The following is a 15380-nucleotide window of genomic DNA, read 5'->3' as shown; positions in this document are numbered from 1 at the left end:
AGGAGCTGGTGGCCACTTGCACTGAAGAGCCTGGTGATGCCAAAGGAATTGATCAGGAGAGGGTATTAAGTCAGTAACAGCCCAGATGGTGAACACATCGCGGCAACGCGTGTGCTGAGGCCACGGGAGGGGGGAATCAGACACTGCCTGGCAGGGCAAGATGCCTGCTTCACTGGCTCCCTGAGGCAGAGCCGTGTGCCGGGCAGGCCAGACTTGCACTTTCCCATTTCATCTGTTGCTGACCTTTCCAGACTGCCTTGACCATCATCATTTACTGTCACCGGCTCCGCTCCCTCTCAGACGTGGGTCACGCCGGGTGTATGCTTGGTGCTGCCTCAGTAGCCCGCCTGTGTGAGCTGGGGTCTCCGAGGCCTGGGCCCAGGCCACCTCTGGTTTCTAACAAGCACTCTCAATTGTGCGGCCTTCACCGTGCAGGGCTCCTGCAGTGCCTCCTCCAGCCTGGCTGGGGGCCCATGTGTGGCTGTTCCCACTTTCCAGTGAGCTGAGGAGGCAGGGCCGGCCTCTGGCCTCTGACGGGGGAGACCCAGATCTTCAGAGCCACCCAGCACCCTCCCTCCCTCCCCTTTGCTACCGCGTGCCATGTGCAACACCATACACCGCACTGGCCGTGTCCCCAGGCACACGTCTGACTGGTGTGGGGTCATTCTGTGTACTGGAGGGTGTGGTGCATGTGCATGGGTGCGTGCACACACACACTCACATGCGCATGCGCGCACATACACGCCTGCCTCCAGAAACCCCAGCACCTCTCCCAGCACCTGGCTGTGACTGTTTCCGGTTGCAGTTTCACCCACTGTCCCCCAGGAGGCAGGATCGCCCTGCTGGCCCCGTTCACGCTGGTTTCACCCAAGTCCAGAGGCTGAGCCCTTTTCCCATCAGGCAGTGCTTTCCTGGGCACACTGAAACAGAAGCCACTTGGGATAAAACCCAGCTGCCAGGCCCTCTCCTGGGAGGAGGTGCAGCGCGCCCCAGGCCCTCATCCAGGTCCACTGACCTACTGTCCCACCGGCTGCCGTTCTCTGCTGCCGCCTGGCCGGTGCTGGGCTGGGGCCACTGGGCCCAGACAAGGCTTTGGTGCCCTGGACCCTTCATGTGCTTTGATCGCAGCTATGTGGGAGGTAGACGTAGGAGGGTCACGGGGCAGGCCCAGGGAAAGGATAGGACTCTACTCAGAAAAATAATCATGCAAAAAAGGGCTGGAGACATAGCTCAAGTGTCACAGTAGCAGCCTAGCAAGCATGATGTCCTGCGTTTAAATCCCAGCATTGCCAGAAAACAGATATTTAATTAATGCATTGTCAACCCCAAGGCAGCCTGGTGTGATTCGGTGAGTCACATGAGGAACTAAGAAGCTCTCATAGTTGTTCACTGATCATTGAGTATTTGATGTCTATCGGTTATTGAAGATGAATTGAATTGAATGTGAAGATGAAGAAGGTGTGAGATGAAGGCGTGTGGAAAGTCACCAATGCCCTTACAACAGCCCTGTTGATGGCTCCACCCAGGCGCTCCAGCATGCAGGGAATAAGCAGTCCGGCTGTGGGAGGGGCACGTGCAGGGTGTATCAGTCAGGCTGTGGGAGGGGCACGTGCAAGGTGTAGCAGTCAGGCTGTGGGAGGGGCACACTCAGGGTGTATCAGTCAGGCTGAGGTGATCTTCCCCCTGTATCACCAGGGAGAAGAAGAGCTGTTGCTGCAGTTTTGAACAGGTGTTCCTTTTGCTGGCTGACCTTGGTCTCCCTCTGCTCCCCTCTGGCCTGTGGCTCCGGAGATGCCAAGGTGATGCCTCCTGTGCCCACCTGCACCGGGCATCGCCATCTGTGCATCTCACAGGAAGACACGGCACAAACGCGATTGTGACAGCATTTATCTCAGACCAGGGGTGCACGTGGGGTGTGGGGCGCAGGTGTGGGGCCTCTGCTTCACTTGTGATCATGGGAATGTCCCTCTTAGTGGACACATGCTTGCTGGGTGCCAGTTGTAAGACGGAGACGTAGACAGTCTTCCCTCCACATCTGCAGATTTAACACGAAGATCAGGAGAACTCAGAAAAAAAAAATTGGTGCGAAACAGGTACAGAATTCTTCCTCTGTAGCACTATTTGCATAGTATTTATGTTAAGTAACAGTCACGACTAAAGCGTACAGACCGTGTTGTAGGTAAGATGCAAATGCGGTGCCATTTTATCGGAAAGGACTTGGGCATCCATGTGTTTTTGTGTCCAGGAGTCCTGGAGCCAGTGGCTTTGACACACCCAGGGACGGCTGTGTTAGTAACCTTGATTAGACACTGTCACTATCTCCATCATAGATGGAGAGACGGAGGTATCAAGAGATTGAAGGAGCCTGGTGTGGTGGGGTAAGCCTGTAATCCCAGCGCTGAGAAAGCAGAACCTGGAGGCTTGTGAATTTGAGGCTAGGCCTGTCCTCCTTAGCATGACCTGATCTGAAAGAGGAGTGAAAGGCCTGCGAGGGGCTCACCAGGACACGTGGCTGGCTTTTGATATCGACTTCTCCAGGCTCCTGGGATGCGAAGGAAGTCTTGGGGGAATGCCACTTCCTCTCAGCCATGATCCTCCTTTCTCATCTCCACCATGCTCCTCCTCTACTTATGTCACTGTCAGCTAGCTTTTCCTGGTCACGGGCAGCCTCTGGGAGCAGCAGGAACCCTGCCGGCTGCTGTGGCTCCGCCCCTTTCAGGTTGTAGCGTGGGCACTGTGGTCTCCATCCATTCTCCCACTGTCTCCTCTGTCACCCATACAGATCTGTGCGCCAAAGAGCCGGGGGCACGGGGTATCCGCTGCACAGCCGCAGGTCACCACGGTGACGCCGAAGTGTACTGGGGAGGGGCTGCTGTTCTGTGGCTGAAATCCATCCACCCGTGTCTGATCCAGGTGTTTAAAAAAGTCGTCAAAAGACCACAGGGCTCTGCTGGGACCTGCTCACAGAGGGGCCCCTCCAAGCCCCATCCGGACGCTTCATCTGCGGCCAGGCCACTCCGCCCCAGCCCTGTCTGGGGCCCCCAACCCTGCCCTCCTTCCTCCCACCCCACCCAGCCCCGGAGCCCAAGCTCCTCCACTCCAGCCACAATCTGGGCTGCACTTTTCATCTTGGTCCTAATTCTAGCTCATTCTCTTGGCCCTGTCTCCCAGCCTCTCCACTGCCCCCTGGGCCCATGCTTCTCCCACCTTTACTGGTGCCAGAATAACCATTTTAAAAACTGTCTGGGGGAAATCTAATCAAATGAGAGCAAAATCTAATTTGGCACTAAAAGCCTCCGAGCACAGCGGGTTTTCGAGGGCCTCGAACAGCCCGGATAATAAACTCTTGCTCTGGGTTCTGTAAGGGGTGGGCTGGAAGGAGGAGAGAGGTGACAGGAGGAGGCCGTGTGGAGGAGATGGCCGGGGATCCTGACAGCCATGGCGTCGGGTATCACAGTCGGGGGTCCAAAGGCAGAAGGACCCCGCCCACCCACACCACAAGATGCCCATCCTGCCAGCCTGGCGGCCGCCTGCCACTACTCCTGGGCCAGCTCTTCAGAGACAGGTGACCAGGAGTCGGATCACCAGCCAGAACCCAGAAGGTCTGGGCGAGACCAGTCCCCCTGGGGTCCCGTGGACCCTTCTCTTCCATCAACTGTGGGGTGAAGGTCCTACTTCTCCAATGGCTGGGTGATTCGGGGGTCCTGTCCACTGTGTGCCTGTTTCCAGCAAAATGCTTAGGAAATGTGAACTCTGGGGGGGGGGGGGAGGTTCCAGGCATGTGTGTTGTACACACACGTGTGCACACATGTGTGCACATACATGGCATGTGCCGGCCAGACTGCTTCCCAAAGCCTGTCCTTAGGTGGCCTCTAGGACTAGCAAGATCCGATCTTCCCCGTGACGTTCCCCCCCCCCCATGGGGTTCTCATGCCCGCCACCCCCATCACCACCACCTGTATCATTTTCATCTTCATTTGTGGTCTTCCAGCACCTTGCCTGGCTCTGGCATCCAATAGGTGTTTTATGGGGCAGGGCTGTGTGCATTCTAAGCAATGCCTCATTCGTGTTTAATCCTTGAGCGAGCATGCAGAGTCTGTACTTACCCAAACCCACGTGGTTTTTGCCTGCCAGGCATCTGCGTGCGTGGCAGTCACTGTCATAGGTGAGGCCCCAGGGTGACCGCAATGTCACCGTGCCAGGAGCAGCTGGTGGAACCCCAACCTGATGTCTACCCCACCCAGGCACGCCCATCTGTCATTGACTCAACTTTGGCCGTAACCAATGTCCAACAGAAACTTACCACTGCTGCCACGTGATTGGCAGTGGGCGGGAAGTGTGGGGAGAGGGGTCACCTTCCGCATTCTTCCTCCTGGAGGTTCTGAGCTAACCAAGGAATAAACAAAGATCAGGAGTGGTTCACATACCGTGTGGGCCAGTGAGCATCTGTACTCCCCCAGGGCACTCCTGGAAACCCAGCTTTCCCCACCCAGCTCCCTCCCAAAGCAGGCTGACACGCCAGCTGTCCCTGTCCCTGCAGACCAACAGTTACCCAGGGTCTGTGGACCACACTCAGCCCTCCATCTGCTCTGTGTGTGTACATGTGTGTGCATGTGTATGGATGCACGTATGTGTGTGTGTGTGCCACCAGTCCTGGGCTTGAACTCAGGGCCTAAAGCTCTTGTTTGTCTTTTTCACTCGAAGCTGGCACTCCAACACTTGAGCCACCCACCCACCATTTTGCTGGTTAATTGGAGATAATCTGCGAGTTGGGCTGCCTCCTGACCATGATCCTCAAATCTCAGACAGGATTATCTGGGAGAGCCACCAGCCCTCCCTACCCCCCCCCCCCCCCAAAACAAGCTTGTAGTTTTATTGGAACTGAGCGGCACCGTTTTCCATTAGGTTTGTTTGTTTGCTTATTTATTTAGTGCTGGTCCCAGGACTTGAACTCAGGACCTGCGTGCTGTCCCTGAGATTCTTTTTCTCAAGGCTAGTGCTCTACCACTTAAGCCACAGCACCACTTCCGGCTTTTTTCTGAGTGGTTTGTTGGAGGTACGAGTCACAGGCTTTCCTGCTGGGGCTGGCTTCAAATTATGATCTCAAAAAAAAAAAAAAAATTATGATCTCTAGTTCTCAGCCTCCTGAGTAGCTAGGCTTGTAGGTGTGGCATGAGCCACCAGTGCCTGCCTTCCTTTGGTTTCTTCTGGGTCTGTCTCCCACGGAAACAGACAGAGTTGGGTCGCTGTCACAGACACCACCTGGCCTGTGATGCCGGGTACCTGTGTGGAGTGTGGCGGGAGGGGGAGCAGGGGTTGGGGAGCAGGGGTGGGGGAGGGCTTCCCAGCGCAGGGGAGGCTGTGGCAGGTTGTAGGTTGATTCGATCTTGTTTCTCTGGCCAGGCTCCGTCTCTAAGGGCCTTTTCTGGTTCTGAACTGAGAGGAGACACGCTGGAGGCCCACGCGATAGATGGTGGTTTTAGAGAAGCTCTGAGTGACTGCCCTCCACTTTGCTATTTCATTCTGGGTTGTTCTCTGTGGCAAAGGGCCGCCAGGGGCATTGCAGGACAGTTAGCAGAGTCCCTGGCCAACACCCCAGCTGCGCCCAGCCCCCAGAGCTGCGACACTACCGGAAGCTACCACGCCCTCCCCCCCCCACACCCCTGCATTGCTAGGGCCCTCACTCTGCCAGGGCCAGAAGTGGACTGGGCAGAGGTGGCTGACCTGGGGTGTCGTGACTGACCGTGACCTCACCGTGTGGGTTCGCTCTTCTCCGGCACCCGTGATCTCAGTCCATGACTCAACACCCGGCCAGGGACACTCAGTGCTGGTTAATGAGGTGCCACGGCCTAATGCCATCTCGCTGGAGATACTGGCAGCTGCCCAGGACTGGGCCTGCCTCCTCCGGATGCCAGGCTGTTTACCCTCTCCCGCCTCCCACTCAGGAGGCTCCTTGTCCCCCGGCTGTGCCTGCAGCTGCCCCCAGCAGGCCCTGTGGGGCCTGGATATGGGGAACTGGGCTCCTGTTCCTGAGGGGCCTTATCTCCCGGGCACTGCCCGCCACCAGGCAGGCCTCCAGGAAAGCCCTCCCCAGCGCCTCTCTGCCAGTCCACTGGGCCAATGGAGGCCAGTACCCTCCTCCATGTGGCATTCCTCCTCTCCCCACCTCCCCATGTCATCTTGTCCCTGCACCCCCGGGGTGTTGTGGCCACCACAGGCAGGGCTGAGTGCACACAATCTCCTTACCTTGGACATAAAGCCTGTGCAATCCCTGTCACTGCAGAGTGATGCGGGATCCCCGGTACTTGTGGGGAAAGGGTGGGCTGGACGAGGACCTGTGTCAGCGGAGAAGGCTCACAAATGGCCCCATGTCTCTCCCATGGCTTCACAGCCCATAATCATGAAGTGTGTACTTGCTCACTGCCCTAGAAAAGGATCGCCAAACGGGGCGCCAGTGGCTCACTCCTGAAACCCTCGCTACTCAGGAGGCTAAGATCTGAGGATCAGGGTTCAAAGCCAGCCCGGGCAGGAAAGTCTATGAGACTTTTATCTTCAATGAACCACCAGAAAACTGGAAGTGGCGCTGTGGCTCAGGTGGTAGAATGTTCACCGTGAGCTGAAGAGCTCAAGGACAGTGCCCAGGCCCAGAGTTCAAGCCCTCGACTGACAAAAAGAAAAAAAGAAGAGGATTGCCAAGACCACCCGCCTTGTCCGTCTGCTCGTGACACAGGGTTTGCATTTTAAGTGAGCATTGTCCGTACGAAGCGGGGAAGTTGACTACTGCCAGATGAGGGGGGCTCGGGTGGACTCGCACTGGCTCTAAAAACAGGACCGGAAGTAGAAGACCTTCACCCACCCAGCCCGGGGGCCCCTCCCGCTGACCCTCCTCCTCCCTTCCAACACCATGGATGCCCTCCACCCATTTGTGAACTTCACATGATCGGGGTCACCAAAACATGGGGGTATCCTGTGTTACTGACAGCGGTACCTGGCATCGCTATGTTGTTGAGAAGCACCTGTGTTCCTGAAGGCAGCAGCACTGTTTTCCACTGGGTAAATGCGCAGACATGCCTCTGGCCCATCCCACGTTAGGTCTGAGTGCTGTGTCTGTCTCTGGCTGTTTCCGCTTGAATGGGTGGCAGTGAGCGTCTGACGGTGGGTGAACACGTAAACGCTGTTGTGATAGGTAAATAACCCAAGATGCAAATCACTGGGTAGAAGTAACGCATTTGAGCTTGGTAGATGTGGCCACAGCATCCTCCACCATGGGGGACCTGTTGGGACACGCCCCTGAGTAGGACTTCCAGGGCTCCCGGTGCCCACCAACACTTGATAATGTTGGGTGTTCCATTCTGCATAGAATCTGCAACACCCACCAGCCTGAACTGGGGAAGTAGCTTTTATTTGTCACCACATGAGGGCTGAGACTAACTTTTGGCTTCCATTATGAACATGGATCACAAGCCATAGTCGATTATCAGCATAAATTGAATGTCGGTACAAGTGCAGTCTGCTTACTATCCCCCTGTTGTTAGAACTACAGCAAAATCAGACATTCTCACTCATTTCTGCTCGGAAATCATCTTTCTTCATGAGGTCTTGTTTTCTTGTTTCTTTTTTTGTTTTTGGTCAGTCGTGGGACTTGAACTCAGGACCTGGGCGCTGTCTCTGAGCTCTTTCACTCAAGGCTAACGCTCCACCACTTGGAGCCCCAGAGCCGCTTCCGGTTTTCTGAGTGGTTCATTGGAGATAAGAGTCTCACAGACTTTCGTGCCCAGGCTGGCCTTGAACGGCGATCCTCAGATCTCAGCCTCCTGAGTAGCTGGGATTACAGGTGTGGACCACCAGCCCCTGTCAAGGTCTTGTTTTGAGATGTAAATTTTTTAAGACTCGTGACTCTGTTGCAAATGCTTCCGATTATTCTGATGCCTGAATTTTGCACTCTTTTGCTTTACCCTGCGCCACAGTTGTGATGTAACCATATGTGAATTGGGGCATGTGGCTTCACTGATAGCCAGCCTGCTCCCTGGCATGTGTGCGTGTGATTTTGGGCGGCGGGCACCCAGTATTGCCAAGCTCAGCGGGCCGTGCCGAGGAAGCCTTCCCTCTCTGTGTTCTTACGCGGCCTCCTGGTTCTGTTCCCTCCAGCCTTCTTCGGGAAATACCTCAATGAGTACAACGGCTCCTATGTGCCGCCTGGCTGGAAGTCATGGGTCGGCCTCCTTAAAAACTCTCGCTTCTACAACTACTCGCTGTGCCGGAACGGGGTGAAGGAGAAACACGGCTTCGACTACTCCAAGGTGAGCTGTGCCCTCCCCGGCTCCGGAGGCCCTGCAGGTCATGGCCCGTCTCTGAGGCTCCGGTTCCCCTCTGACACCTGCTTAAATGCCTGACCTTAAGCCGTCCACAAACACCCTCCGCGGCTTGGGTTTTTCATCTCTCAAATAATCCCCTCGCTGACTAGAAAGTACGGGTGGAGGGGGGGGACAAGTAAGTGGATTTTCACACACAGAGCGGGACGTGTAACCAGCACCCAGAGGGACAAGCAGAGTGTCCTCACCAGCACCCCTGAAGTCCCCTGTGTGACCCCCCCCCCACTGAAGCCCTGCTGGCAGTGGCTGGCACTGTGGATTGGCTCTGCAGGTAGCTCCTGTGCCTCACTTTATATTGGGATTTTACATACCGTTAGATTCTCGAAAGTTGCTTCCATTCATTCATTCATTTCATTGTTACTAGGCATTAGGGGTTTCCAGTTTGGAGCTATTCTGAACAGAGTTGCAGAGAATAGGTGAACGCAGGTACTTGTGGTTACAGATGCTCTGCTCAGAGCGGAGCTGCTGGGTAGTGTGGCATGGGGCATGTTTGGGGGGTAGTGTGGCATGGGGCATGTTTGGGGGGGGGGAGTTGTCTGAGCAGGTGCTGGAGCGCTTGCTCCTGGCTATAGTCAACTACCTCCAACAGCAGATTGACCAACGGAGGCAAGTAGCGCAGGAGGACAGCTTGCTGAGACTCCACACAAGTGTGTGTCTGTCTTCCCCGGTCACCTACACAGGCTCCTAGAAATGAGCACTGTCTGACTTCACCCATGGGCCGCTTTGCCTGCCGGTGTGAGCACATGAAAGGAGGTGCCTGGGGTACCAGCGCCCCTTCCTGTGGCGCAGCACGTGTCGCGGGACACCAGTGTGTGATGTGCACCTGTAGTTAGCGCTGGTCTCCGCGTCACGTTCCACCGTGTGGACAGACAAGTGACACCTGGCAGGACACTTCTGTGGAACCTAGGCTGAGTCATGTGGCTGGGGTAACCCTCCCCTGTGGCTTTTGGTGGACCTCTGCCTCCATCTCTCCCGAGATCCACCCAGGTAGACTCGTGGGGACCCCGCCCCAGCAAGCGGTCAGGCCGATGTTCCCGCCTGGCCAGAACCGAGGCGTACGTCCACTGGCTTCTCATTCCTCTGATGAGAACTACTCGTGGTATCGTTCCGTGGTTTTACACAGGTTTTCTAAGGATCCAGTGAGCCCTGTGCATGTAACAAATATGCAAGACCCTGTAGTGGAGGCCAGGCCAGCCAAGTCAGGGCTTCTGGCTGTCTGGCCAGTCAAGTGCGGCCATAGATGCCACAGGAAGGAGCAGCCGGAGATGATCCACTCGGTAAGGGGAAGGTGTGCGTGGCTCATGGTTTCTGAGGTTGCCATCCACCGTCATTTGTCCTGGTTGCTTTGGGCCTGTGGCACCAGGCAGCATAGCGTGGTGAGGAGGGCTGTTCTTGTGGTGGCCAGGAAGTGATAGCTCCTCAGGCCACACCCCTGGCATGACCACGCCTCTTTGGCCACGCCCCCACGGCCTAGCTTCCTAACACAAAGCTCCACCCATCCCTTGACAGTTTCATACCTCCCAGGAGGGGCTCAGGCTGGGACCTGACCTGTGAGTAACATTCTCCATCCAAACTGTGGCGCCTGTGTTCTAGGGACACTTTATTTGTCCTGATTGACCCTGGGCTGTTGTTTGCTGACCCCTGGTGGTGATAATGGTAAGGACAGGAGGAAAGGACCGGCATTGATTCTCCCAACCTCCGTTTAAAACTCTAATGCATAGAAATGAATGCATCTCAGCGCCAACTCCAGCACCCCACAGCCGCGGCGGCTCTGCCATGCTGTCTGTGACATCCGTCCCTCTTGCTTTTGCTTTGTCCTCGCTGCCACCAGCCCTGCGCCTGGCTGACGGTAATAACCCAGGATGATTCTGGCCTTTATCGAGGACTGGCCTTTCCTCTTGTTCTTACAACTGCTTTCCCCATTCACCTCCCACCCCTGCCTAGGTGGGAACACTGCGGGTGGGGGGTGGGGGGAGGCCCCACTGCCCAGCCCCAGCCCTGCACGGGGCCCAGGCTCAGCCACCTGCTACCCTGGTTACGTGACTGCATCAAGATGGTTTCATCAGCTAAAACACACGCTGGGGCCCTCAAGGGTCTCTGAAGTCCACGCGGAGGTGAGAGCTCTGCCCAGGCCACCCCGAGCCCTGGGGCCGCGGGAGCCGGGCTGCAGCTGTGCGCCTGCGTCCTGCTGGGACAGGAAGCCCATTGGTGAACGGCCTGGCACGCACTGCAGGCCCTTACCTCACTACCTCGCGGCCACTGAGCGCGCCCCCTGCCGGCTGCTGGTTCCCGGCTTGGCTTCCCACCGTGCTTCATGCTCCAAATCCCCAAGTCCTCCCTCGCGGCCCACCTCAAGCTGAGCTTGTCCAGGGCTGAACTCCGCCTCTTCCTGGGCTCTTTCTGCTTCCTCTGGGGACCCTTCTCTCTGCCCTGTCCCCAATTTCCCAAACCAGAAGCCAGCAAGGAGTGGATTGCCCTGCACCCCCCTGCCTGCACCCCTAATCCCCGCCCTGCACCCACGATCCAGGCAGTGGCCAGGCCCTGCCGGGTCCCTCCCTGCTCCCTGCACTGCCCACTCCCCAGCCTGTCCTCTGTCTCTGAACTTGGCTCCAGTGCTATGGCCCGAGGGGTGACCACCCATGGTGGGGGTGGGATTAGTATCCCCACTAAGACCACCCAGGAGGGAGGGCCTGGCAGGGGTCTTGCTAGGCCCCAGTGGCTCAAGCCTGTAATCCTCAAGAGACTGGACTCTGAGAATTGAGGTTTGAAGCCAACCTGGGCAGAAAAGTCTGAGAGACTCTTCTCTCCAATTAACTTCCCCCAAACCCAGAAGTGGTGCTATGGCTCAAGTGGTAGCATGCTAGTCTTGAGCACAGAAACTCAAAAGGCAGCCGGGCACCTGGCAGCTCACCTGTAATCCTAGCTAGCTACTCAGGAGACTGAGATCTGAGGATCGTGGTTTGAAACCAGCCTAGGCAGAAAAATCCATGAGACCCTTATCTCCAATTAGCCACCAGAAAATCAGAAGTGGCGCTGTGGCTCAAATGGTAGAGCACTAGCCTTGAGCTGAAGAGCTCAGAGACAGCGACCAGGCCCTGAATTCAAGCTCCAGTAAAGGTGCTTGCTCTCTGTCATGCTCTCTCTCTCATGCCCTCTGTCTCTCTGTCTGTCTCTGCCTCTCTCTCACACATGCACACACACTCATACAATCAAGAGAACAAGCATAGAAGTAACAAATGCCCTTGTGTCTCAATTTGCATGAATCCTACATTTTTTTCCTTAGTATGCAAACATGAAGTTAAGAGTTTGGTTTCGCTCCTTCCTGCTTCCCATCTCCCCTTCCCCCACCTCAGGCCTCAAGGTCTCTGGTGACACGGGGCTTATAACCACCACACTGTATAGAAACCAAAACTCCAAGTCCTGGCTCCAGCACTTGCCGGCTGTGTGACATTAGACAACTCACTTAACATCTCTGTGACTGAACTTCCTGCTGTGAAAAATAGGGATTGCCAGGAGTCCCACTTTCTAGGATTATGAAACAAGTGAATTCAGGAGTGTTTTCGAGGGGTTGGAGGTGTGGCTCAATTGGTAAAGCACCAGCCACTGGGCAAAAGAATGCGGTACTGAGTTCGAGGCCTGGTCTCGGACCTAAAAAGAAGCAGAAGAGTTCTTGGCACAGGCCAGGCGCTCAGGAGTACTAGTCTTCTCCTGCAGTGAAGGAGCGAGCTTCACCGCTCTGTATTCTGCACTCTCTTGTTTATTGTCTGCCTGCCCTTGACAGTCATCACGACCAGGCCATGACCCGGGTGCAAGTCCACCGCCCCTCACCTCCTCCCGTCTCCCTCCAGGATTACCTCACAGACCTCATCACCAACGACAGCGTGAGCTTCTTCCGTGCCTCCAAGAAGATGTACCCGCACCGGCCCGTCCTCCTGGTCATCAGCCACGCTGCCCCCCACGGCCCCGAGGACTCCGCGCCCCAGTACTCACACCTCTTCCCCAACGCGTCCCAGCACATGTGAGTCTCGGGCTGCTGGGCGGGGCGGCGGGGGGAGGCGGGGCTTTTCACCACCATCACCAAGTGCCTGGCTGGGTCTTCTCTGGTGCTCCTGGCTGAGGACTTAAGGCACCCTGGCCATCGGTCATAGTGCTGGCACAATGCTGAGCCTTGGCCAGATACAGACAGGAGCCAGGGACGGAGGCCGGGGTCCGCGGCCTCCACCTGGAGGCCCACAGCCTCCGCACGTGCGGCTTCTTTTCCTTTGTGGGTCTGTGCGTTCAGTTTCCCACGTGGTCACACCGAGAAGTGACACACAGGTTCCCGAGGCGGCCCAGCTGCTCAGCGGCAGAGCTAAGGTTCAAACCTAGCCTCCTATACACTTGCCTCCCTCCATCCTCCACCCAGCAGATGCATCTTTCTGGAAATCTCCCTGCCTCAGGCCGCCCCCTGCCAAGCAGTGACCTTGTGACACTCTAGGGGACACAGGACAGGGCGATTTGGAATCTGCCCGAGTATTCGGGGTGTCTAATTTCCATTCCGGTCAGCAGCCGTCGCCGTGGACTCCCGGCTGTAATTACTTCTTGATGGCTCAGGGGAGGCTAAGGCCGTGCGCTAACCCGCCCGTCCCTGCTCTTCTGGGAGGAGGAGCGACAGAAGATGATGAGCTGCATTGTGGGCTCTGCGGCCTGGCCCCCCTCCATACACACAGGGAGCCTCCCCCTCCCCTGCTAAGGGCCCGTGACCCCTCCAGCCCCGAGGGCCCTGCCTGCCTGCCGCTGGGCTGTTCGACACTGCCTGCGCCTTTATTGCCCCTTTGAGATGGAAATGACAGAGAATGAACGTGAGCAGGAGCAGCACAGCCTCCTCTCTGCCTTGATTTGGGGGGGAGGAAGCCCCCATCTCTGGGATGCAGTCATTCCCAAAGCAAAACTAAAGACAGCAATAGTCTACAGCTGGGACTTTTAACTGTGACCCTCGGGGAAGGGAGAGGAGAGGTTTTGTGTGTGTGTGTGTGTGTGTGTGTGTGTGTGTGTGTGTGTGTGTGTGTGTGTGTGTGTGTGTGTGTGTGTACACGGCTGCTGGGCTGGCTCTGGATCTGCTTCACCAAGCAGGCCTACCCGGCCCCGCCCCGCCCCGCCCCGCCCTGCCCTGTGCCTGTGCCTGTGCCAGGCCTAATGGGCGCCCCATCCCCTGTCCACCCCCTCCACCCACATGGCGCACACACACACACACACACACACACACACACACACACACACACAGATCGACACAAGCGGACAGATACACCCTGAAGAACACAGCCAGGCACACAGACAGACACAGGCCACAGCAGACGTGCACAAGGTGCACCCCTCTGAGGAGCCTGGGCTGCCCTCCTTCCGGGTTCCGTGTCTGCCGGTCCACACTTCCCTCTCCCCCTGTGGCGACACACGGGCCGGGGTGACAGCCTGGGGGGCAGGTGCACCACAGGAGGGGCACCTTGATGTGCCCTTGCTGTCCCCTCCAGCAGCAGGGAGGGGATGTCCTCTAGACTTCGGGGACACGGGCACGCGGGCAGCCCGCAGTGCTTGGGAGGTGAGGGCTTCACACCTTCATCCAACACCCCAGAGAGCTCAGCCCAGCGCAGGGGCCCATGCTGCCAGCCTGTGCACCCCTGCAGGACCGGCCGGGCAGCTGCGGGCCCCTCAGTTCTCTGGATCACAGCAGCCACTCCCCAGTCTGGGATAGCCAGGAAGCACACGTTTCCCCCACTTCCCTTTCCCCCCAGTCCCCAGCCTGGCCCTGGGCCCAGCAGCCCCACACACCCACTCCAGTCTGGACATGGAGGGGAGGCAGCCTGTTGTCGGAATGTACTGAGGTCAGGCCTGGCCAGCCGCAGGGGACAGCAGCAGCGGTTTACGGAATCAAAGGATGCCTGGCCCCAGGCAGGATTTAGCAGCAGGAGGTGGGGGATCAGCCAGGGAGGTCCGGGAGGATGGAGGCTGTGGCTTCCTTCCCTGCCCGCAGCAGCAGGCTCTGCCATGGTCAGCTGTGACTGTGCTGTTCCTACCCCAGACCTGCTGATCGTCAAGGCAGAGCTCTGGTTCCGGAGCCCACTCCACCTTCCCCTCCCTGGCCCGGGTCTCAGCCCTCCTGCCAAGAATCCCTTTGTCTTCAGAGGTGGACGTTCACCCTTATTTTTAGCTCAGACCGGGATAAGGGTGGGATCTGAGGGACCCGGTGGGCAGTGGGAGTCCCCTGCTGTGCGCTGATTGCTGTTGTGTTTTGTTTGTGTTTGGGGGGACAGTCACTGTGAGGGCCGGAAGGGTCTCCCCTGTGGAATGCTGGGATTCCGTCCTTTGGGGAGGGGGCTGCACATGGTGGCGGAACCCCCCTGGCCCGCCAGAGCCTGTGTGGTGGTGGGGTCTGGGTAGCCGAGGTCTGTCTGGGGGCCCAGCCTGAGCTCAGGAGTTGGGAGGCGCCCTGGGTTTGGGGAGGGGATCAGAGGTTACAGGGTGTTTCCCACACCAGGAGCCCTCAGCTTCTGTGGGCTTATCGTGGCGCAAGTTCTGCTGGGGCTCCCGTGATCGAGGGGCCCCCACACAGGTGTCCAGGAGGTTTGGTGGCCATCTCAGCCACTGGCGGTGGAGCCCCAGGGCTACCTTGGGCCTCTGTCCCCCCTCTTCTCTCCCGGGGAGGATGCAGCGTGAGAAACCCACAAGCAGGCGCACTGCTACCACGCAGCCGGAGACCCGGGGCAAATCTGCTCTTCTCTGGTCCTCCATTTCCTTAGGAAATGAGACTAAACCACACACCCTGGCAGCCAGGGTCCTGGGGTGACCATGTGAGGCCATGACAGTCACGAGTTCAAGGCCAGCCTGGGCTATAGAGCAAGAGACAGAACACAAAACCTACAAGCAATGTTGCGGTGAAAGAACGCAGCATGTCCCAGATGTGGGCCTCAGTGCCACCCGCGCACGCGTGCGGACCGTGCGTGCAGGACATGGGGTGGTGGGGTGGGCAGGAGG

At 57.5% G+C, this 15380-nt stretch overlaps 1 protein-coding gene across 1 annotated transcript in view; it reads left to right on the top strand.

The window, feature by feature from the left end:
- The window catches only part of Sulf2 (sulfatase 2), a 47057-nt gene that overhangs the window by 19628 nt on the left and 12049 nt on the right, over positions 1-15380 (top strand). Inside the window, exons 3-4 of the mRNA XM_042702179.1 lie at positions 8149-8300; positions 12221-12390. Of these exons, the coding sequence (XP_042558113.1) occupies positions 8149-8300; positions 12221-12390 (322 nt within the window). The remainder of the gene's footprint in view (positions 1-8148; positions 8301-12220; positions 12391-15380) is intronic.

This window comes from Dipodomys spectabilis, unplaced genomic scaffold, assembly GCF_019054845.1.
Source record: "Dipodomys spectabilis isolate Male_0828 unplaced genomic scaffold, ASM1905484v1 ptg000317l, whole genome shotgun sequence".
Lineage (NCBI taxonomy): Eukaryota > Metazoa > Chordata > Mammalia > Rodentia > Heteromyidae > Dipodomys > Dipodomys spectabilis.
The sequence above is the reverse complement of the archived record's forward strand: the minus strand, read 5'-3'. Positions and strand labels throughout refer to the sequence as shown.